Raw genomic sequence first — 24,465 nt, 5'->3', positions numbered from 1 at the left:
CGGAGATGTTGAAGGGTCTCAGTTGACAGAACAACTCACCGAGCGTGAGTGGCGAAGACCTCTAACCTGATTGGACCGTTTTAGGGACGCGGTCCTACTACCTGCCTCCTGAGGAAATGAGAATATTCAGCCATATGTGGGGAACAGATGGTGAAGTAGTTTAACCAACATTGAAGTTGCCACGAGAGATCTCCGGTGAACATTTACTTTTCGCTAGTCAAGGCCGTTCGCGTTCACGTTGGAGGGAGAAAAATGAAACATTTATACAAGCGTTACATTTGATTCAACAGCCGCGAGCCTTCATCCGAGCCAGTCGATACATCCCAACTCACCCTTGCCGCATCATATTTGGCCGCCCTCTCGTTGTTGGCCTTCTCCGCCTTCTCCGCCAGCTTTTTCTGCATCTGAGGGCCCCTCCCGAAAAAGATGTAGTTGACGAAGGCGTATTCCAGCAGGGCGAGGAAGACCATGACGAAGCAGCCCATCAGGTACATGTCGATGGCCTTGACGTAGGGGATCTTGGGCAGGGTCTCCCTCAGGTGGGTGTTGATGGTTGTCATTGTCAGCACCGTGGTGATGCCTTCAGGAAAGAACCGGAAAACGTTAGTCGGAGAACAGAAAGTGTCCAACGGTAAAATTAGCTGTGGCTAAAAACTTTTTCAGTTATAGCTCCTCCTGGATCCATGGACAATGTTCAGGACAAATGCACCGACTGAAGGACAAACTGGGCTGAATAGACAGTACGGCAGGAAGAAAATGAAGATTGGGAAGCGCCACGTTCATCTGCAAGTTTACTTTATTTGTCATATGCATTAAAGTATAAAAGGTTTATAAATGTAAGTACAAAGTACAGCTAATGCATTGAAATGCATTCTGGCTTTCCTGTAGCGATTAAAAACATAAATAGTGCAAATAAAAAAACAACACTAACCATCTGATAAAAACAAAGGTAAATAAATATACAATTAAAACCCCACATATATAAATAACTAAAGAAGTAAATCAATAAGTCAATAGTCCACATCCTCCACAATCATTCAGAAACTACTGTTCAGTAGTCTGATGTGTTCAGTACTCTTGTGCCTGGAGGCAGAAACTGTCCCTCAGACGCAGGTCCGAGCTCTGTGGACGCTCCCTGAGGGGAGAGGGAAAACAGCCATGTGCTAAGTGACCGGTGTCCTCCCTCTAGCAGCTGAGGCCACTGCTCCGAGACTGCATGGAGCCTCTGTTCGCTATCAGCTACTTATCACAAGCCACCTGCCTCCATTCATTTCGTGGCCTTCTCACCCATCCCCACGGAAGCCGAGTGTCTACTCACTTCAACGAAATCCACGGAACATTTCTGCAACTGCAAGCCATTTTTTTAGTCTTGGCAATATCGCTTGATTATTTCCTGTTATCCTTTTTACAGTAGAACATCATTTCAACAAGTTTATTATCATTTCATTAGTTCGTTCAATCATTCATACTGCTGGCTAGGACTCCCTCCTTGTCCTAGTTTAAATGTCCTGTAGATGTCCTGTGGTAGTGGTGATCCGATAATTTCCGATGCTGTTTTTACTGTTCTACTCAGGCGTGGATAGTCCTGTGCTGTTCTATTCCCAAACCATGCCAGGATGCATCCAGTGAAGAGATCAAGATCTATTCTATGTTATCCAGACCGGTAGAAACTGGTCAGCACTTTTGTGGCTGTGCCATATTTCTACAGACAGAAAAAAGGCTGATCTTTTGCACTTTTAGCAACACAACTGGAGTTCAGCGACGAGGAGATTGAGTCCAAAATCTGGATGTGTAGGAACTTGTAGCTATTAAAAATTTCAATAAGCTCTGGTGTTTTATTATTGTTGAGGCAGCGAACGTTCTTATGAGACCATATAGGCAGGTCCTACACCTCATTCCAATATGAGCCCTCGTTGTTGTTTGTAGAGGTCCCAATTTTGTTATGTTATGTCAGCTGTGAATTTTACAATCCTGTATAATGTTTGGCCATGCAGTTATGTGCAGAGATTTATTTGCGGGAACAGACATTCCAGTACTTGAATACATAACCTTGCATTCATTAAAATTCAAAGGTCTGCCATAAAACCCTCCGAGTGCTCTGTGGTCATCAAGCAGAAATAACTCATTAGAATTGTGCTGCCTGCGTATACCCACCAGCCGCTTGTAACCTTAACAAAAGTTACACCGTGGCGTGGTTATTTGTTATAACCCAGTAAATTCACCTTGGCACCTTGTGTAATTCAGCGTGACGGTAACTACATGTGGCGTGTAGTTTGACCTCAGCGAGCTTTTGCAAATGAAAAGAAAAGACCTCGCAAACAATGCAAATGCAGAGCCAAATATGGCATTATGCTAATAACCAGATACAGGAAAGGCAGAGACCCTCCCACCACGCACACACACACACACACACACACACACACACACAATAAATTAGAGGGAATATGATGTAAAACCAGGAAATCTTTACTACCAGAAAATGTTCGATACAGAAAATGGCTAAATAGAAGAACAGTTCCATATACACTATAAACATACACAGAAAACAAGTAGCCGCGTAGCTTAATTAGCACAACTGCAAACATGAATGCAACACTCACTCATATTCATAAAACCGCTCTAATACTGTATCTTAGTTCATTACTGATGTATGTCTCCACTACTTCAGCTAATGTTCCTGGAAATAATTGAAGCCCATTTGTCGTCAGGTGGAGCGCAGACACACACACACACACACACACACACAACACACATATATGAAGGATTTCCGAGCATGTGCATTTGCGTGTTTATGTGCCATAGTACAGTGAAGAGATGAAGGAGGGGAGGGTGGTGGATAGCTAAGGTCAATGTAGCCCTTAGTGTGATTTATTGACACATTACACGGTTAACACAACTCGCTCATACATGCTGTGCATGTAGTCGGGGGCCACACTAGAAGCCAATGTGCAGATGTTAGCATGCATGTGCACGTCCTATGTGTCCCTGTCCCTATTTGATGGTTCAGGTGCTCTTTTCCTCCCTCGAGTCGACAGCCTTGTTTCTAATAGGTGTACTCTCAGCTGCACCATTACTCTCCGTCTTCACTCCCTCACTCCTATTTCGCTCCTTCTCTCTCCCCGATCACCCCCCCCCCCCCCCTATTCGGACGATTTAATCATGGGACCTTACGCCCTAGGCTCCCCTCCTATTTCATCAGGCTGTTATACTCAGGGGAGAAATACAGTTTTATAAGGTTTCTGTCTGTCTCTTTTACTCTTCTCCTATGTCTGCCTCCCCTAGTTCTCTGCCTGCTTCTCTCTCTCTCTCTGGTTAAACCAAAACCCACATGGCAAATCACATCACTCTTTCACGGTGTTTCTCCCCCCACATCTCTGGTTATATGTCGCAGAATCTCTCTTCCACCTCAGCAGCTGGAACAAAGCAGTACGACAATCAAACGTCCTCCAATGATAAGCCAATAGGCTATTAACGATGTAGCTTGACATTATGAAGGGAACGAGGTTTCATGTGTGCTGCAATAAAACACACTCAAATGGTGACGGATGCTAAAGTGAAGCAGTGCCCATTGAGTGTCTCCATTTATTCCTTGCAGACAGTCGAATTTCACATCCAGTTAGTATGCAAAGTGTTTCAGATTTGTCACTTTCATGGGCCCGTGGTTACGAGTAAAACGGTTTCCAAAGGATGGAAGAAATTAAACTCTGCCATTGCACTAAAAGTGCTCCACCACCTATTACGGCTAATGCTCACACCTATACCTCTCATACAATCTGATTATGGGTAGAGGGTCCAACAGCGGGGAAAAGGGCTGCAAGCCGGCAGGCAGGCAGGCCGCAAGCAGGTCATTTGTAGCTCTGCAAACCTTGAAAATCGCTCAGGAAAATGAGTTTCTCCTTCAAACAATTCAATTGTTTGCCCGCCTGCCTCCTTGAATTGATTTTACCCCCTGATCATTACACTGCTCTTACCGGCAGGTTTGCAAACACACAAAAGAGATGCGTGCACGCATGCCTGCACACACACTCTCCGACCATCGAGACTACGCTTCTGTAAGCTTGTAACGATCCATCAGGAGAAGTAAACGGACCTCCGGTTTGCCTCTCAGCTGTGGAGGGGCACACCGGATATTGCAGCTAGCTGGACTTACATCACCTGCTTCACAAACTCACATAAATGCAAGTAAACACTCTGAGGCCCACATCAGTTACCATAGTCTATGTGTGCAAAAGAAAGTGTTCAAATTGTTAAAAAAAGTGCATGTAAAATAAACCAGGGTGTGTGTTTTTGTAATACCCAACCTAAAACCTCATTAACCGTAGCCTATCTGTATTTGAGTACCAAGTAACCTGTTGTGTCACTTCCTGTTTTCTTTGTCAGTTGAAACTGTTGGTTCACTGTGTGTTGGAGGCACTTCATTGACCCTTCAATGGCATTGCTACTTTGTGAACCACCCAGAGAAATACAACACAAATTTGATGTAAACATGCTTGAGGCTCGAGTACAGTGAATTCCTGGACAATTTTGCAAATACTACTGGACACATTTTAGGTATCATAAAGAGGAATTCCAGTCACTGACATATCACATTACTCAAATACGCTATTCGCACCATTTGCTCAGCATTTCCCCAAGCATTAGCATTAGCATTAGCATGGCCTCACCATCTGTTTCACCCGGTGTTTCACCTTGCGTCTGCTCAGTGGGTGAAATATTTAGTTATTCTTTGGCCTTCTTTAGTGATAGTAATAGGTGTAGAAAGTGTAGCTTATTTATGGCTCTGGAGGCGAGGCTTAGTGAGCTTGAGGCGCAATTCTGCAGTTTGGGGTTGTCTAAAGTTCTATCAGGTAGCCAGGCCAAGGTAGTGACTGCGGAGCGGCCCAACGTAGCTACAGCTAACTCTCCCCCGGCAACAACAAAGGTCCACGCTGTAGCACCAACTGTTCCCCCCCTCTGTGACACACCCACTGGGAGAGAAGCCTACTCTGCTAATTGTAGACTGTTTTGTGCTCCAACACCAGCGACCATACAACAGCCTTACGTTAACAAATGTCTCTGAGATATAACTGTAGCCAAGTGTAATGATCCATGGGTTAATTCTGGGACCATCATGTAACTTTACAGAGAGGAGTCGTGATAATTTTAGTCCTGCTGAAGTTTATTCTATTGTTGAAGGTGCAACAGCCTCACTGCGAATCACACTTGATAATGTTGCCCCTCTGAAAAAGAAGAGAGTGAATTAGTGGAGGTGTGCCCCTTGGTATAATCTGCAGATTAGGACCTGGTAGCTTTGAAAAAAGCCCCCATGAAGCTGAAACTGCCTATTATTCTTGAAGTGATGAAAACTCACAATAACCCCAGGTTACTTTTCAGCACTGCAGCCAAATTAACTGAGTCTCAGTAAAGACTTCATGAACTTTGTCACAAATAAAATGAGAACTATTACACAAGAAGTTAATCAGGCCATGCCAACAGCTGTTAGACCATTATCAGTTACAGTAGGTTGTCTGCAGAATCAGATGGAGCCTCCAATGAGCCCTTACCTTTCTTTGATGCAATAAACTTTTCTGTAACGTTATTTCAAAGGTCCAAGTCCACCACATGTCTTTGTGATCCCATCCCAGCACAATTAATGAATCATACAGTATTTTATCACTGACTGGCAGTTCTGTTCTGGGCCAGACCAAATATTATTTTGCAACAGATTATGTAAAAACCTAAAAAAAACTAGAAAATTCTCAAAGCAAATGATCTAACCTGCCTATTATATCTCCAGTTGTTGAGAAGGTTGTGGTGACTCAGTTAGTGGACCACCTGCAGAGAACCAGTCTGTTTCAGATGTTTCAGTCAGGTTTCAGAGCTCATCACTGCACAGAAACAACACTTGCTAAAGTTGCTAATGGTCTTCAGATCATGGACTGGTCTCTATACTGGTTCTGCTGGACCTTGGTGCTGCTTTTGATATCGTTGATTATAACATCCTTATAGACAGGAGAAAAAGGCCAGACAAGACTGGTCTAGATCCTGTTTATCAGATAGATGCCAGTTTACTCATGTTTCCTCTTCATATAGTTGGGTTTGTCATGGAGTTCCACAAGGTTCTGTACTTGGACCAATCCTTTTCATTTTATACATGCCCCCCTTAGAAAACATTACTCAGCAGCAACTTGTATTGCCATGGTGATAACACTCGGCTATATTTACTCAGGAAACAAGAGGAGACAGAGCAGTCATTGAATCTTCAGGATTATTTTATATCCGTTCCAGGCTTTTTGTGACCACGGCAACCACAGGAAGTGCTTTGTAGTGGGTTGAAGATGTGTATTTATGCTTTTGGCTCTTGGTGACATAAATAGTGCAGGTGATGATGGATCTACTTCCCCTTTTTCCTCTTTGGAACATGCACAGGCGTGCTTATATCCATTTGTGCCAAGCCCCGCCCCTTTTCTCCCCCTAATATCGCCACAGTATTACCAGCTCAACTTCCAAATGAGCACACAGACAGGGCTCGCAGTCCAAAGGGGACACTTGGACGCACCGCGGTCCCTGAACTCATCTCACTACCTGCTTCTTACCGAGTGCCACTCTGGCTGCTGAGGCATCATAGTTGATCCAGAAGGAGACCCAGGAGAGGATGGTAATCAGGATCGATGGCATGTATGTCTGCAGGATGAAGTAGCCGATGTTTCTCTTCAGTTTGAAGCTGAGGGACAGTCGAGGATAGGCACCTGAAGACGAGACGGGGGCACGGTTTCAAGGCGGTGTTTAAAAATCACACAAAACACATCTCGCTTTGCAGGTTTAAAAGCAGAAAATACGGCAGGAGAAGGCAGGGACACCTTCTGTTTTTGTTTCAGTTTCCATGGCAACCCCGACAGCATGGGATAGATTTATTGCCATGGTAACAAGCATCCCTATTGCTGAGGCACACCGACACTCTGTCGCACACACACAAAACTGCAACCCTATTTTTGTCAAGCTGTGACACAATATTCAGGACGGCGATAAAAGTTTCCGTTTTGATTCATCCAATTCTCTCATGTCATCTTTACGTAAATCACACGAGAGGGCTGAGGGATTCAGCATCGCTACAGAAGAGCTTCAGACGCACTGAGAAATTCATAAGTCAGGGAGTGGAGGCAGGAGTTGGCATTTCTGCCCTAACTTGTGATCAGCAGAGTGATGCAGCACGACTCACGCTGGGTTTGTGATCGATCTCTGAGCTGGTGACCGTGTGATCGTGTTGCTACGTAGTCTTACGGCGGTCATTAGGGTGTCAATTTATTTGTATTTGTAAATACCAGGCGCTAATTTTAACATGATCTAAACATGTTATACGTGTCCTTTTTACAACTAAAATATTAGCTGGCGTGTTAGAGTTCTGCATTTATTCTATTTGGAGAATTAATCCTAAATCTGTAAGTTTCTCAAATTTTTTTTTTTTTTGGACTTCATGGTTTTTAAATGATGTCATTTATATTCCGACTACTGAGAAATCATACTGTTGTTCTGGACTGCTTGTCCTCCACAAGGATATTGGACATTATTATTGCTAATTAATGCTAGACTTTGTATTGGGGCTGTTGACCAGTCTGTGCTACTATAGAATCATTTTGGCAGTCATTGAGGGAAAATGTAGAAGTAATAACATACTGTATGATCATATTAATATAGAAGATTGTTCACCCATCTTTTGTCAGACTGAATTTTTTACCATTAGTGAGTCCACTGAATCTGGACATAAATTCTGTATTAAAGGGTTTGTTTTAATCATACAGAAATAAGATTCAGCTTAAATTCACAGTATGCATAGCTTAATAAAACGTATTTATTGATCCCTGCAGTGCGAATTGTTTCTGTAAGTTATATTTATGCTCTTGCAGAAATTTGTCACATAAAAGCTTGTTGATGTCAGGCTTGTGCATCACACCAGGTCTATATTTGGCTCGTTCTGTCTGGCAGCCGGGAGCAAGGTCCAAGCATTCTAAACCTGATTCTGAGTGTGTAAATGAGAAAAGACCGATGCCGGTCTTAAAATACCCAGCTTCATTCTTTTAATGCCTCCATAGCCGTTCCTAAATCAAGTAGCAGTGTGTGTTTGCAGCAGCCTCCTGCGAAAAAAAAGAAAGAGGAGGCCGAGGTTCAGGCGTGTGTGGGTGTAGAACAGTACCGGCTGTAACTGCTACACCAAACAACATGCGCGAGTGGGAGGAACAGCATGTGCGGAGCCGACGAGGAGGCAGGAAGCACTGACAAGTATTAAAGTTGAGTGGAGGATGACGGACTGACGGCAGACACGGGGAAGATGACGAGTGGGGGGTCTGCTGTCGGTCCTTTGAGAGGGCCACAAGAGTTGAGGGGTAACCACGAGGGATTTTTACACGTTTCCCAAAAAAAAACAACCTGTGATGCAGAGTCTGGCTTTTCGTTCCTGTTCAGTAAAAGAGTGTTAGCACATCCGACTAACTTTATTTATACTCGCGGCTAAAGCTTCACTGAAGACTGAAGCAGTTTAAGAAAAAGAAATTTGTTCCTTTTGTCCAAAATAATACAGGGATTTATTCAGAAGGTCATTTGTGTGAGAAGTGGGAGCAGCAGAAACAAATCAGACCTTCGAAACTTCCCTGTCTGCCTTCATGTTTTCTGTAATCCACCAAATTAGATGACCGCTCAAGGCCTTTGCTGTCGGAACACGGCAAAAGAAACATGAAATATAGATGCTGTCGAATATTTAAGGCATCGTGATAAATCTCCTGAGTGTGGCAGTGACAAACGATGATCAATATAAATATGCTAACAACTAGCTTCAATGCGCTGCAGCGTAAATGCTGCCTGGTCAGGCCGTATTTGCATACGAACATCTATATTGCAATAAAGAGCCGGTGTTTGTGTTTGTACATAGAGAAGAATAATTAATGTTGTGGGCCTCACTTCACATTAATATATGATGCTCTGAGCGCTCCGCTCCCCCCTGTTTTACAGCAGGATAATTGGAATTCTATCACAGCCTAGAGAGGAGAATATATAATGGTGGGAAAGGAGAAACAGCCAGGAACAGACAAATGGAGAGAAAATTCAAGGCTGGATGGTGGCAAATCTGTTCATTAGTTCAATGCAGGGATCGTTCCACGTGCTTCACGCACGGCATCGGACCGCTGAGCGCTGAACTTTACCTGTCCGTCGCCCATGAGGGACACTTCTCACCAACGAATGCGCTAAAGCATGAGCTTTCTGCCTCGTACGGCTAACTGGTGTTGCTGTTGGATGCGATACCATTCTGAGTTAAAGACACACCAAAGAGAAAATAAAGGGAGCAGCCTTCGAAGGGATGCGCACCAAAGAGCCAAAACCATAAACAAAGGGACGATTTGCATCCTTTTCAGACTGGGATCGTGTCTGTTCCTCGTGAGGGGGACTTCAGTGAGAGACGATTCCATTACCAAATGTCACAGAGCTTTTATTTTCCCTGCTACAGCGGCAGACGGGCAGACGTGCACGCGCCTCCACTGGCCAGATGACATGCTGCTTAGGTTAGGGAGCAGCAGTAAAAGATCTGCATCCGTGACTAAATGACTACATTAAGAAAAACAGATTTAATGTGGGAACTTGTGCACGATATAGAAAGCTCAGGGTTCAAGGCATCGCTAACCCCCAGGGGAGCAGTGAGGCTGGCTGCAGCGCCCCTCCCACAAATTAATTACAACATGATCTGAGACACTGTCACTGGATTTCATCTGGAGCAACTTGAGAGATCTTAACACGTCATCCTCTCTTAATTAATTGCCCCCAAAGCTGAAAAGGGCGACGTTGCAAATCTCCACAGCGCTCGATCGGTGTGTGTTTGTGATGCGTGTAATATCGGTAACTGCTCTGCTGGGGTTTGATCTTCAGGATAAAACCCGTTGCAATGATGTCTGCACCGACATTTAAAACCTGGCCCGAAGCATTTAGGCGGGTTTATTTGCAGCCAATATGTGTTTTCCTGTTTCTCCCGCTTCTGTTAGGATGGCGATCTTATTACATTCAATTTCCTGACAGGTGTCTTCTCTTCTTTACTGCCCTTCTGTCCCTGTGCTGCTGAACGTAATCCACATCTTTTCAATATTTAAGTGGAGCTCTGGCAGCATCAAGGAAGAAAGATCAACAAAGGTCCTGGAGGAGATCTCTGCCTGGACCTCGTTACAACAGCAATAATCTCTTGCACGCTTTCTTTCCTCGACTGAAGGTTCACCACCATTTTCCGTGGGGTTTTCAGATGAATGTCCCCCCCGTCACACGGACTCGTGCATCGACCAGTTGAATTGATTGGGTTCTCCAGCGCCACTTTGTTAATGTCAGCGTGATGACCAAACCATTAACTCAGACGTCACCCGTCAGGGTCAAGGACCATCTGGCGCTGCGGCTGATCTGCTCTGTAAATTAGTGTTTACGGCGTCTTTTCGGGCTCATTTCCACTCCGGCATCCTTAATTCCACCTCTGTGACTTGAGGGATGCTTCAAAGGCTGCACATCTTCTCACTTCAATCCAATTAGACGGCCTGACTAACTGAACTCAGGCTCGGAGGGCTTGAGAGCAACAGACCACGCTCCGGCACCATCTAGTAGCCATCCGCTGATCAAACAATCAGACTCAAAATCGGCCAAAAGCTCGTCTTGATAATGAAACAATTCTTTAAATGCACCTTCGGCTCCATCTCTTATGGAAAGGCAGCAGAGCGCCGCGTTTACCTGTGGAGAAGACGACGTTCCTGGACACCAGCTTGTAATCGACTATGGAGAACTGAGGCAGCTCGATCCGTGTCACTCCTGTCACGGCCGACTCGCCTCCTCTCCAGTAGAACTCGATGTCATCTGTGGTGTAGCCATCTGCACAGGGAAAAAAAGAGAAGCACACACACATGCAGATATCCACCAAGGTGTAACCATCTGTCTAACCCACACTGGAGACTGAGATATTTAGTGTTGCTCATCATCCAACTGGGCTGTCATTTGGGATGGAATTAAAAAAAAAACATGTTTGAAGTTGCTTCCAACAACTAGACGTTGCTTTGAAAAGCGAGTTGGCTGATGGGTTCACTCGAGTTCAGAAACTGTCAAAAGACTTTGAGAAAAAGCTCTCGTGATCTCCACCTCTGGAAGCTCCTTTATTCCGACACCACTATACAAATGATGCGCCCCTAAACGCATCTGTCCGATCACCCCAAGAACCCTCCCGTAATGACGCTGTTTAGGGCAGTGTGTGTGTGTGTGTGTGTGTGTGTGTGTGTGTGTTGGGCTGCCCAAAACTGCAGGAACTGCTGGGAAAACTTGACTTCAAGTGTCAGAAAAATTCCAATCTGTAGGTGCCTCATGGGGGGTTCCACGTAATTGCCTTCTCCCATCAAGACGTAGAGCCTCCAGGGGAGAGTCTAATGGTGGTTCCCATGGGTTGGGGGAGGAGACCTTCAGGGAGGTGTCCTGAGGATTGGGATCTGGACAATTTGGAGGACCGTCCATCACTTTTCTATCTTTAGGAGGTTTTTGTAGTACCACATGACTGTTTACCAGAAGTTGCCCTTTCTCGGTGTGTTTGCTCCCCAGTGGAGCGGACAGAATACGGCCGCTGTTGGTGGACCTAATTATTTCTCACTTCAGACTCGAGTATGAATTGGTAAAACATTAAGATGATGGGATGCTTACATAACAGTTTATTCTGGTGATGAAAAGGGAAAGACAAATAGAAAAACGAGCAAAATATTGAGGGTGAGGTTGATGAGAAAGTTGCCTGCAGCAGGGAGAACTCTGGTGTGTCACCTGTAGCCTTGGATAAAGTCGTATTTTTGATACCTGGTGACGGTGTGATGCAACCAGGTGCATTTAAGAGAGCTCCCCTGGTGGTCACTTCCTATAACCGCAGCCCTATAACTGCTCCAAAATTGTTTTTCCTCCACAAACACACATTTCAAGTGTTTCATGTGTCAACAAAAGGTGTATCGGTGCTCCACGGGTAGCAGTGCCATTAGGGGCAGCCACAGGATCTAGTGCAGCTCCGAGTTAAAAACTTCAGTGGACTTTATGGACTTACTTGATAAACCACCTTCTTTCTGTATTTGACAATTATATCAACACGGAACGCTACGGACAGTAGAATAAACAGGTTGCACGGCAGCAATTTCCCTTTTCCTGTGCTAATTTACTCTTCTGTTCAGCTAGCGCCGTGCGCTGACAGCCGGTCCTCCAGTCATTAGAACCTTCTACTCACAGCTCTCAATCTCCAGCGTGCAGTTCTGTTCATCCAGGGGATATCTCCTGAGATCCATCATGCATGCCGCAGTTGTAGTTATCCTGGAAAAGAGGGTAAAAAAAGGATATTTTCAATCCTCGGCGTGGTCCGTGCAGACGGGATGCTGTGTTGGATCGCAGTAATGAAGCTAGCGCAGATTCTTGCAGGTTTTTACATCCTGTGGTTGCGGTTTAGAAGTGGGCTACAAGGAGGTATCCCTTTGTTTATCAAATGTATGAACTTCACCATCTGATAAGCAGACAATTCAGATAAACAGCCAAGGAAATGTAGATTGAGTCTGTGCTGGTAGAAGCCTGCTGCTTGGCAGTTAGCCACTGCTATCTCCATTCAGCTAAGACTCAGCTGAGGCTGTGGAAACGCGCTAAGTGTTATTATTATACAGCTAATTTTACATCAACGCAGGCGTTTTATAGTCCTGAACCTGCGATGTCCTTTTATGAAAGCCTGCTCCTTCAGCATTCTGGGAAATATCCAAACATTCACAAAGCTGAGAGTTTGTAGCAGCAGCATTAAGCTGGTCAATTTATTGATCCAATGACTGAAAGAAAATGAGTTAATATCGATGGATCCTCTGCAACGACAGCAAAATGAATCACCTCCAGGCATGATGGAGTTAAGATGTCACAACACAACAGATAAATACATTTTGTCCAGGTTTATTAACTACCCCAATGAGGAGGAAGTGGCTCCACAGTGGAGATTATTCTTTTATTTCAAAAAGTTTAATAACATGACATCAAATAGGGCGAGATGACATAAAAACGCTACCAGAGGTGATTTAAACTCATAAATCTGATGTCAAATATTGACAAAAACTGGCAACTCCTGTAAAAACATTTGTGTATTCGACGCTCAATGGCCCCCTTTTTAGCGCAAAACTTAGACAATAAGGCAATAAGTTAATTCCTCAAACCTGCAAGCAGAGCTGCTCTGCGTCCTGATCAGAATCATGCTCCGCGTGCTCCCTGGCTTCACCTGGCATACATTTATGGAAGCGCTCATTTCCCAAACAGCACGTCACATGGCTGACTCGCACTTTGATCCTTTGAAAGCACTAAAAGTAGCCCGCGAGGCTAAGTGCTGTGAACCCCACTTGCATTACCAAGCATAGCAGTATGATTAAGAGGTATCAACACTGATGGATACAATTACACACACAGGCGCACACACGTGCACGCAGACACGCACCTCTTTATTTTAACCTGTAATAATTCAAAGCCTGCATCCATATTCATAGGTCATGCTAACTCTTCTGAACCTGCCTGTCTGAAAGATCAATGGGAAGATGAAAACAAGGGCTTTCTGAAGCAAATATCAAGCAGCAGCTGCGAGCTCTTCATCACCCTTGTGCACAATTGCAGCTAATACCTGCACCCTGCCTCCTCCAACGCTCCACTCCAGCTTTGGCCGCGTTAGAAATCAGCTCAATATCGGGAACACGTGAGAACATTTTGACCCCGAGATTTTTCGCTGTTGCCGCCTGTGGAAACTGTGACTCATTTGCATGCCCCAGAACGAGCTGCTGCAGTGTGCAACATAAAGAAACTATTATTAGAATTGTTATGAAGTTGCAGTTTGCGGGCGTATGTTCGCTCAGTGCAACCACTCGATGCGACTGTACCCTCGTTCCTTTCGCAACTGACGACTTTAGCCTGATTTTACACGTGGAATTGCTAGGAAGAAACGTAAAGATGGAGCTGGGGTGGCATTGCCCACATGCTAGGCTCAGAAACGTAGAAAAAAAATGGGTTGAGCTGTCAGGAAGGCGCACCACTCAACACTGAGTGGGTAAACAATAGACGCACGCTGGCGGTGTGAATCAGAGCCCACCTGAGGCCGTAGAGAACAGTCCCATCTGGATGCAGGCGGATCATGCGGTTCTTCACAGTGACGCCGTGAACAAAAGACTTCTTGTCATTGAGGAAGTAGGTGTCGGGGACCCACAGCTGGTCGGCGACCCTGTTGTCCAGGGTCAGGTTGAGAGGGATCCCGAGGTAGGCTAGACGCTTGTCCCGCCAGTATTGTTGGAAGTACATGGTCAACGTGTAGTCCTGGGAGACACAGGGGAGAAACACAGGTCAGAACTTTGGTTGCAGATGCCGCCACAAAAAGACGACGTCTCCCCCCCCATGAAATGACACAACGTCGGAGCTGGGAGGGAGAGTGGGCCAACTGGTTCACAGCCACATTCTCTAAAGTCGAGCTACGTTGTACAACAAGCGTGTGGGCGGTTTGACTCACGTAGCTGCAGCTCGAGAGAAGCTCCTGAAAGATGACGGCTATGATCAACAGTAGTGTCTCGCAAAGTGCGATGCATCGATTCATAAAGCCGTCTCGAGCCGCGTGAAGCATCTCCTGCCTTTCCCTTCTCCAGGTTGCCTCTCAAGAGTTAGACCTTTTGATTTTTCCCCATTCAAGCATGTTTTCAATGCTACAGCTAGTGTTCTCTCTCCATAGGGGACTCAAACAGAAATGCACGTTAGCGGTAGCGCTTGATTACTACCCTCTGGGGTCGTACGTAATTTGTGAATTGACATTCCTGTATTAGCCAAATGCAATCAGAATCAAAAAGGAAGGAATCACAGTGGCGCATTTAGAGTTTAAGCTTGATGAGTAAAACCCTTCTTGGGTCGTATTAGCTGGTAATGCTAATACAACATAAACAGTCATTATGAACAGGGATACATTTAAACACAAGCTTCCTCTTAGGGGTGTGCCCCATTCACTAGCTTAAAGTGTTCATTTTAGCTGCTGTTGCAATCTTCAACTGTCGCTGCAACGTTTTCTTTCTCTTTTTTAAATTTAATGTGATTTATTTGAAAGTGTTTCAATCTTGAGCTTGCCTCCCGATGAATGTCTGGAATGACTGATCTGTGAGTGAGTGATTTCTGAGGCATGAATTTAGCGCTGTCACTTAGCTTCTCGCATAACACTATTGACGTCCGATCAGGCTCGGCTGCACTAAATGAACTATAGCTATAAAACATTAATATCATCATACGGATGATTTTTAAGAAAACAATCTAAACACAAGATGCCACACAAATTGGGTTTCTTTGAATGAATTTAAACAAGTAGCAGTGAAACACTGTCCACATGGACAAGACATAAAATGCTTTGTCCACATTAAAAGAACAATAAAAACTATTTCTTAATAGAGACAATAAGAATAACAATTATTTTAATTGTGCCTGTAATTTGCAGGGTCAGATATACGCAGTACGTTACATAACGCTACGGTAATAGTGATGTAAAAGGAAGTGTTAAGGTTGAGTGACAGATGGAAACATGTCAAACAGGAACTCATTGACGTCTTGTCTGTAATAAGTAGGTGCATCAAACTCAACATCTCCACATATCTGCAGGTTCTGAGGACCGTTGCACAATTTGGAAAGAACTAAAGACACAAAGAATTTGTTTGAGCAGTTTTTGACCAGAGCGGCAGAGGAGATGGAGGACGGAGCTCCTCCCTCCTTCTTTCTACATAATCCACTTACCAAAGCTAACAGTCTATTTCAGTTTTTATTGCAGTTTGTCTGCACCCCTCGCTCGCTCGCTCGCTCGCTCTCTTTCTCTCCTCGGGGTGATGCCGTGATCTCCCCTCTGCCCCTCTGTGGGGTTGCAGTGCTAGCAGCCTGCACCGAGCTGGCTTTGGCACCGTGCTTTTTATAGGTTCTAGCCAAACGCAAAAGTGAACATTACGACTGCAGTCGGCATGTTGCATCCACGTCTTATTGTTACCAACACATTCTTTTTTATTTGCCTCTCAAGCCACGAATACTCTCATGAATACTTCAGAGGTTTTGCATTTTTACAAGCATGGAACCGAATGCTAATTCATCCCCTTGCTCCTGTTAATACGACACATGTAGCGATTTCCAGGTTTGGCTAACATGCAGAGATGTGAAACGGGAAGATCTTAGTCAGCACAGGATCCAGATTGGTCACACAGCGTGAGGAGGAAAACAAAATGGCGCGAGGCCAAATGTGCCATAAGTGTGCTGTGTGTTGGTGGAACCGTGGTGCGTTTGGTGTCCGCAACCCCCAAAAGGCCAAAGCCAATCTGGCATGTCCTGCTAGCTCTCTGCGGTAGTTTTTTTTTTTTCACCTGAAAGGGTTTGTGGGTGACATTGACATTGAGCAGAGCGGCAGAACAGTGATGGCAGTTCTGAAAATGAAATGATTAATCAGAGAAAATGACCTCTAATTGCCACTTGGGCCTCATTTGTGGAGACCGCAGTAGCAGGTGGCCACACTCTTTCATCACGATACATGAAAAATGGCGCGAGCCCTGTTGAAGTATTATTCAATACTTTAAAAAACGATCATTGGTTTGTGAGGCAATCATTCATCATGCTAACATTCTGCTTGGAAGCTAGCGTGTTGCTTATGTTATGCCGGGAAGTGCATGGATGTAAACGACGTGACTGATTTGATTTGTTGATATCTATTTTATATGTGGTTGCAGTTGGGATATTGAGGGCGACCTCGTTTCTCTGGTTTCATCGCGTTTACGTCTCGGGTGGACGAGCGGGCATGTTGCCGCGGAGCATCGTGATTGATTCGAGGAAGCGCGCGTCTCGGGGATGCAAACACCTCCTCTCCCACATAGGTTAATCTCCCTCCTTTGAATAACTCTCACCCCTTCTGGGAATGTGGGGTTAACCGCTGGCGCGTCGCTTGAATAGATCAGAGAATAAATCACCCTCATTTTCAAGGATGCGGTGACATGAAGGGCAATAAACGTCATCAGTCATCGTTCAATTACAGCGGTTAGCATGGATTGATCACAGCGCACGGCGAAAATTAAATTTGCTGCGAGAACGAGAACTGCAGACTTGGACGTCCCCGTCTCCTCCATGGCTGCACCTCAACCTCCATCAATCCGCGCCTCCAATGACTAATAAATTTGACGTTGCCTCCCACCTCGCCCCTTCATTCAGGGTGGGCTTCCATCTCCCGCCAGAGTATCAGTAGCACGCGAGTCCAGCGAGCAGCTCCCGCTCCTGGCGAGGCATAAATGATTGAAATGAAGCATGTAGCCTGGACAAACACACAGCAGCTGAGAGATTCTCATCAATCTTTCATGGAGACAATCAAATAGAATTCCAGATGAGGATGAGTTCGGCTTCACCTGCCGCGGAACTTTATTTTTCTCTTTTTTAAGGGACTCCTCTGTGAACCGGGCCCGTGGATTTATGAATTATTGACCATCACACACATGGACTCCCGCCGCTGTTTGCTCATTAGCATATGTTTTGGGGGGAGATAATGACAGTGACCACTGGAAAAGACTTGCGAAGCCTCAATTATTCAATTAACTGGACTGGATAATTACATTAATTCAGGGTGTGTGAGAATTCAGATAAGCACTTTTGGCTGCAAATTGATCCATAGTCAATTTAATCTTGCTCTCTCTCTCTCTCTCTCTCTCTCTCTCTCTCTCTGCAGTGTTAGCACGACTGCTATGTCAAGATAGCGGCTGTATCTAAGAACTGTACCGCTCGCGCTGTGTCACCATGGCGCCCAATCCTCGGTACAATGGGGCCAAAGAGAGAAAAGAGAGCATGTGTCATCTCTCAGGACCGTCTTCGCATTCCAGAAAAAATGGAAAAATAAAAGACTGTCCCGCTTAAACAAGACAAAAACGTTGATGCATATCGACGCTCCCTACTCCCGGCGAACCCCCGCCAGTAAAGTCGAGCTGTTTGACTCATTCTGAGTAATTCTGTCGCCCTCCCTCAGGACGGCCCTGCGGCGGTATCTCACAGCAGTGTGGGGATATCCCTCTGCTGGTTCCTGCCCCCCCACCCCCCTTCTGTGGTAAAAATAGCGCTGTCCCTTCCTGAGAGCAATTATGGGGAGGTGACTGAATTGGCCTTTTTTCCCTCTCACTGATGGTGTCGGTCTCCAATATATGGGATAATGTCCTCACTGTCTCCTCTTTTAAGATGTATCGCCTCATAACAACAGGGTGAGGGGTGGAAATAAACAGCTGTAATTGTATAAATTCAACATTTTTCTCCGCCGCTGCAGCGACAGAGTCTGAACTAACTAGATTAATGGGATTTAAAAAAACAGATGCATTGTCAGATTCTTTGTTTATGCAGTAATCTGGCAAATAAATGTACATTTCTCAAAATGGATCAGCGAGAAACAAAGAAGGCTAAAAGTAAGAAGTAAATGATTTTGAAATGGAGTTTAAAAATAACTAATTTGTCATGGTGAGAATTCTGGATTAATGTCCTGGTTATGAACGTCAGCGGCTACTCGTCCTGCTCGTTTCTGCCCCCCCTTCCCCCAACGTTCCATCAGTCAGAAACCAATTTTGGCTTCTTTTCTCCTGATCTTTGAAGAATTAACCATTTAACAAAGTGCTGCCCCCTGGTTTCTAGAGCTGCGGCCTGGTACCTTGACAGTGGATTAAGTGTCACACAGGAAATGAGGTGTGAGGAAAGGTTCATCCCATCCTCGCTCTGGCTCCCTGGGGGGCCATTTTTCATCCCTATTATGGTTTTATTATTGTTGTCTGGCCAACATTTAGCATTAAACGTGTTATTTTATGTCTTCTGTTCATCATCTGTTGCCTGCAATGCAAAAACATGATCACAGACACCCGATGAAGCTCGAAAATATCATCCTGATGTCATTCTCTGGCCACGAGCTGCTAGCAGTCACCGTTGAGTGGTGGCCTTTCCAATAACCCCCATTATCAACGTAGCTCATGCTTTAACCCCTTTTTTATTGGCTGGGATGTTCGCCTGACACCCAAGGAAACAAGGCGTCTGCTGTCTGGTTTACATTCCTCGGAAGAGCGGGTGTCTACCCCTCGTCTGCACTCGCGCCTGAGACCATTAGCGTGATCGTAGAGCTAAAGCCGACAGAAGGGGGCCGTCCGGCGCGCCCATCGTACCAGCAGGTCGGTTCCGCAGAACCAGGAAGTGCCTGCTCTGCTTATTCTAACTCTCACTGATCATCACTTCATCCTACATCGCTCCCTCTCCCGAGGCCAATTACATTCCATCAGGCAGGAAGCCGGATGCGGGATAAAAGACATGGGGGTATATTAAGCCACACTCAGTGCACAGAGAAAAGAAAGATCTGCTCTTTTTCGCATAGCTGGAGGACCTATGTGAGATAATTAGGGTGACATAGATTGCGTACTAGCAACATCTGAGTCCGAGGTTTATTTAACGTAGAAAGCAACGCCATGTGGTTGCCTAGGTGATTGCAGCACACCTGGGTCAGAGCACGCTGTGTAGCTGGAACTTAATTAACCTTAATGCTTAACTAAGACACCTGAAGCTGCAATGGGCATTTAAAACCAAAGAAAGTGCGATTTCACAGGCGCCAGAACTCCACATAAAGCAGCAGCAACATCGAGAGAGAGCGAGATCTTTTCACCTTTTCATAATGACAGATTTCTTTTTTTTTTGGGTTGTTTTTCTCTCCGACACCCACACGCAGCCGTGGGTGTGCAGATGACTGGCTCAGTCAAACTGGAACTACAGCACACTCACGGCACAAAGTCTGACCCGTTCCAATGCGCGAAAAGACCGATTTTCTCTGGACAAACATTGAATTCCTCAATTAAGGTGATGAACCTGGAGGGCGCCGACCACACGGACCTGTTGTTCCCATTTCACAAACCTCTCAAACGTTTAGAAGAATCCTAACATTGCATTCAGATGAGCCCCCCTTTGAGCCCCCCTCAGCTCTCACGGAGGACTGCAGCTACATTTGTTGCAGAGATCCGTTCCTAGATGTCCAAGTCGCTTCCAGGCGCACCAGTCAGGCGCCTCTAATCTGTTTTGCTCTGATCTCGTCCCAGTATGCGTTCCTCATCAGCAAACGCCCCTGGCTTTCCACAAACAAACCTCAGAGGTCATTAGTGCATCTTTCTCAGACACTTTGGCATCTGGCGGAGCAGGAGTCGGCGCCGGGCACCTCGGTCCGTGGGCCTGCCCCGCCAGGTGGATGCCAGACCGGGACAGCTGCTGCTGCTCACCAGCTTTTAAACTTTTGAATATTCAGACCTCGTCTGTGCCTACAAATCTTCTTTGTAGTTCTGGGTTTCGATCGATGGCTCCTGAAGCGTTCGTTTTTATCGATCTCCTCTCACCTTCTCGTCTGAGATTTCCTCTGGAAGATTCCACAACTAAAGACCAGCAGACTCTTGAAGATATAGTTTCAAAAATGTAAATTAAATGATGTCAATTAGAGAGGCTGTTGGTTTAGAATGGGGGGGTGGGGGGTGGGATCCCTACCACTGGGCTGAGGGTGAAGCCTTGGAAATGAGCTGTAGAGCAGTTCGGCCATTTTTGTTGAGACTTAATAAAGATTTCGACTCCCATAATGAGAAAAGATTGCTAGTATCGCAGCACTTTCTAATGCCTTCATTGTTGAAATGATCTCTTTTACGTGGGCACTGAGGCTTCACGACACAGTTGTCTGTAGGTGTCATCCAAACTCGTCTGGGCACGTATTCCCTGGGAAGCAGAACACCAACCTGCTTCGGGACAGACCCGACACCTTCCTCGCCGCTGGGAGGGGACGCGCAGGCTTTTGGTAGCTTGCCCACAGATCACCTCCAGCTACACCCCTGTTTTAGAACTCTGAAGCTCTTTTCAGGCACCACAGCTTTGCACTCACAGCAGCCTGATGAGATCAAGGGATGCATGTGAGAAATGGGTTCTTCAGTAATGAGGTTTCATGTCCTACAACTGTTGAATCTGCTTGTGGGCTGTCCCTTAGTTTGACAATTTCATATATTTCTAAATCAGAATTGTCACATGCAGGTGTAATGTGCACACCTTTCCTTTCTTCACCCCTGACATTTTGTTTCATATTTTACATCTTGGATGGTTTAATTACCAATTTTGAGGGAGTCCCATTTGGCAGAATTGCTTCAGAAGATCTGCTCTCATTAAGCAGAACTCGGGTTCCAGAAAAGCCCTTGACCGAAAAAAAAAGAAACTCTCCTCTCAGTTCTCTGCAGCTGAAGTGGATTTTGGAGTTCATTTGAGTTCAAACGCAGTCTTGTTATTCTATAAAAAGGGGCATTATTGGGGTTGTGCTGTGGAGCGTAACTTGGTGGATACGCCACGCGGCTGCCGCTGTTAGAACAAAAGCACTCATTATCCATTTCCTGCTGGATAAATCCCCATGTGCCCCACGCTCAGACGGGCCTGGCGTCGGATGAAAAACACCCACCAAATGTCACACGCTGATGGGAAAACAAATGGTTGGTCCAGTTTTGGCTCCTGCAGTCGATTACAGACAGAGATGGTCGCAGACATGTCCAGCCGAGACGCGTGCCGTCCCTCTGTGCTCTGGTGACAATGAGGAACGGATCTCATTATCAGTTTAAGTGGGAATGCTGCTGTCTGATTCTCTGGTGAATCACAGAGCCCATGATGATTAACCTGGAGCCTTTTAAACTTCCATTCTTTTTGTCATTTGTTCAAATAATGCTAACCAAACAAGGTGCTTATTAAAGGCTCATTGTGACTTCTGATGGTGCAAACTGGAAGAGCCTTTCTGGTGAATGAGGTGTTGTCGACCCGCCTGTTTTAGCACAGTTCTGATGTTTGCTTGGACAGGTTAGAATGCTGGGGAAGATAAAGGCAGTGACTTGTTAAACTTGGGGAAAATCGGTTGAAAAGTTGCACAGCGTGATGCGTTTGAGGAACGGTCCAACAAAATAAGCAGTTGCTTGTTGAACTCCAACCTTCGCCACTCAATAATAAATCAGTCTGTCCTCCATGGTGGTCGGGGTACGAAGAACTTCCTCAGCTACTGAAAATCTGCCTTTGACTAGAATGAGGGCAGCAACTTTTTTTACAGTCAAAAAAAAAGGAACAGAAGCAGTTGCTTTGATGTTTGAGTCGCTTGAACGCAATCAGTCAGAATTGTGAAAACGCAATCATTAATAATGATCAACCCACAGACACAAATGCCTTCCTTCTGATAAATAATGATCATCTGATGATACGGCGCAGTGGCGAACAAGCCCGATACCTTGCCAGCGAATCCGGTCGACAAGAAAAAGCATTAGGTGTGAAATGAATCTGTGTAATCTCTGATGACATTTGAGTGTTTCAGATGCACTCTAATGCACCCTGAACTGATCTCAGCATGACTCCAGCTGCATCCTCTCGCTCTATAAAAACACCGGCATCACCTGCACTGAAACGTCCCGATCCAAGCCCTGAGAACGCCGCAACACCCGACCCCCGTTGTCTAAGTTTTAAAGGTCACCATAGCCTGAGGTCAACAAGTTGAGCAGGCATTCAGCAACGGCAAATTCAATCAAAGCTCCCTCCACTCAGAGGGACCCTGCAGGAGGAGGAAGCACCCGAAAGTTGACTGCTGTGTAAGAGGTTAACGAGCAGTGCAGGGAGAGAGCTGGGCTAGAAACGCCAATGCTTTCCCCTCCTTATTGTACAGCCACTGGGTCTAATATTGACTTCAAATGCAGCTGCAGCCCTTCTCATGAGTTCTGCAGGATCAGGAAATATATCTTTATTTTCTCACACCTGACATGCTGCAACACTGCCAGCATAGCCTATGAGGTGTGTTTTATTGCTTCCAGGAAACCCAGTCCACCAACCTCTGCATCCCATAATGCACAGATGGGGTGGGAAATTAAAAATAAAAATAAAAATAAAGGCAGTGTTGCAGGCAGGATGACAGTAAACATGTTTAATTCACTCACCATGTTGACTTCTGACACCATGTCAATGCTGGCCACGTCTATGCTCATCCCGACTGCAACAGGGGGACCTGGGAGGGGGTAAAGCAGCAGATTATGAACACGGAGGCTGGCGCCAAAAATAAAGGAGGAGAAACAGATAAACAAACAGCCGCGCTTGTACCTCCAAAGTCCGGCCTCAGTCGGATGTCGTACCCCTTCAGTAGTTTATCCACCGTCTCTTTCACGAAAGACATGTTGCCCGGTTCATTGACGCTGCGAATAGACATCAGTCAGACAGGGGGGGATAACCTTGACTAAATGACAAAAGCACTCACCTTTTCGCGCAACACACAATCGACCCGACAACCAACGCGGAAAAGACGCGGAACTGCCGAACCCCGTGCAGAGCGACCATCACCCCCCCGATTTCTCCCGTTATCTTAGCGTCTAATCAAAGCAGAGAGCCCCTCTGAAATCAACAGTGGAGACGGCACCAGACACCGATCACAGAAAATCCATTGATGGCCAAAAACGGAGAAAGTCGGCGTGTGCGTGCGCGCGTGCGTGCGTGTGCGAGCGAGCGAGAAAGGAGGGTAAGAAGTCAGCAGCTTGCAGTGTTCGGAGTCAGATATGAATTATGAGTTGACATCGTCCTCTGCGTGGATACTGGCCCCGCTTGTCTTTGCGCGTCTCCGACGGTGCGCGAACGAACGGCTCCTCCATTCAGGCGCTGAAGCGCATATTGATGAGGAGAGTCTTCAGGGATGCTGCTGCTGCTGCTGCTGCTGTTGGTGGTGGTGGTGGTGGTGTGGTGGTGGTGGTGGTAAAGGCACTCGGCTCGTTCAAATGATAGGCGAAACCTCAAACACTGTAAAAAAAAATCCCCACCAACAGCTGCAGAGGGTTTTATTAAGATATTCTAAATCCAAATCTCAACCTGATTAGGTTGCATGGACTCAGTAAAGTGTTTATAGTCTATTCTACTATTTAACTTCCCCCCGTCCGTCTGGAAATGCCGCAAATTTGTCACCAGGATCATCCTAGTAAGCGCTCACAAGGGAAATCACACGCTATCCTCCAAATACTGAAGCCTACAAGTCCCATGATGCAATTCTTCCCATCAAACCCAATATCTCGGACCATGACTATCTCCAATTTCCTGTGAAGTTAAGGCAAACCGTACTCATACATCTAAAAGTTCATCACCAAACTAAACTTTCAAAGTCAATTATGGTCACAGGTCATCTTTGAGACTATAAAATGTATTTGTTTATTTACTATAATACCAGCGTACAATGCATTATATCGAAAAAAATGAATAAATAACTATGTTTCACATAATTTCCAGCAAATATCACACGGTAGCATTGGATGTATGTTTGCCGTTCGCCACGTCATAGACGCCAAACTGTATTATTAAGGCCATTTTTTACAGTGTTCCTCACTCCTCACACCATCTGCGCCAATCCCCTCCTCGCCAATTTTC

At 45.6% G+C, this 24,465-nt stretch overlaps 1 protein-coding gene across 2 annotated transcripts in view; it reads right to left on the bottom strand.

Moving 5' to 3' along the window:
• LOC130522212 (gamma-aminobutyric acid receptor subunit beta-3-like) overlaps positions 1-24,031 on the bottom strand; it is a 29,057-nt gene extending 5,026 nt beyond the window's left edge. Inside the window, exons 1-9 of one of the 2 annotated variants that reach the window (XM_057026304.1) lie at positions 23,315-24,031; positions 23,161-23,252; positions 23,001-23,068; positions 14,114-14,334; positions 12,242-12,324; positions 10,729-10,866; positions 6,576-6,728; positions 333-580; positions 40-108 (exon numbers count right to left, since the gene is read on the bottom strand). In XM_057026304.1, coding sequence (XP_056882284.1) covers positions 40-108; positions 333-580; positions 6,576-6,728; positions 10,729-10,866; positions 12,242-12,324; positions 14,114-14,334; positions 23,001-23,068; positions 23,161-23,252; positions 23,315-23,394 — 1,152 coding nt within the window. In that variant the 5' untranslated portion in view covers positions 23,395-24,031. The remainder of the gene's footprint in view (positions 1-39; positions 109-332; positions 581-6,575; positions 6,729-10,728; positions 10,867-12,241; positions 12,325-14,113; positions 14,335-23,000; positions 23,069-23,160; positions 23,253-23,314) is intronic. The other variant, XM_057026305.1, reaches the window with a different exon arrangement.
• Between the last annotated feature and the right edge of the window lie 434 nt (positions 24,032-24,465).

This window comes from Takifugu flavidus, chromosome 3 (assembly GCF_003711565.1).
Source record: "Takifugu flavidus isolate HTHZ2018 chromosome 3, ASM371156v2, whole genome shotgun sequence".
Taxonomy (NCBI): Eukaryota; Metazoa; Chordata; class Actinopteri; order Tetraodontiformes; family Tetraodontidae; genus Takifugu; species Takifugu flavidus.
This window is presented reverse-complemented; position numbering and strand designations above follow the sequence as displayed.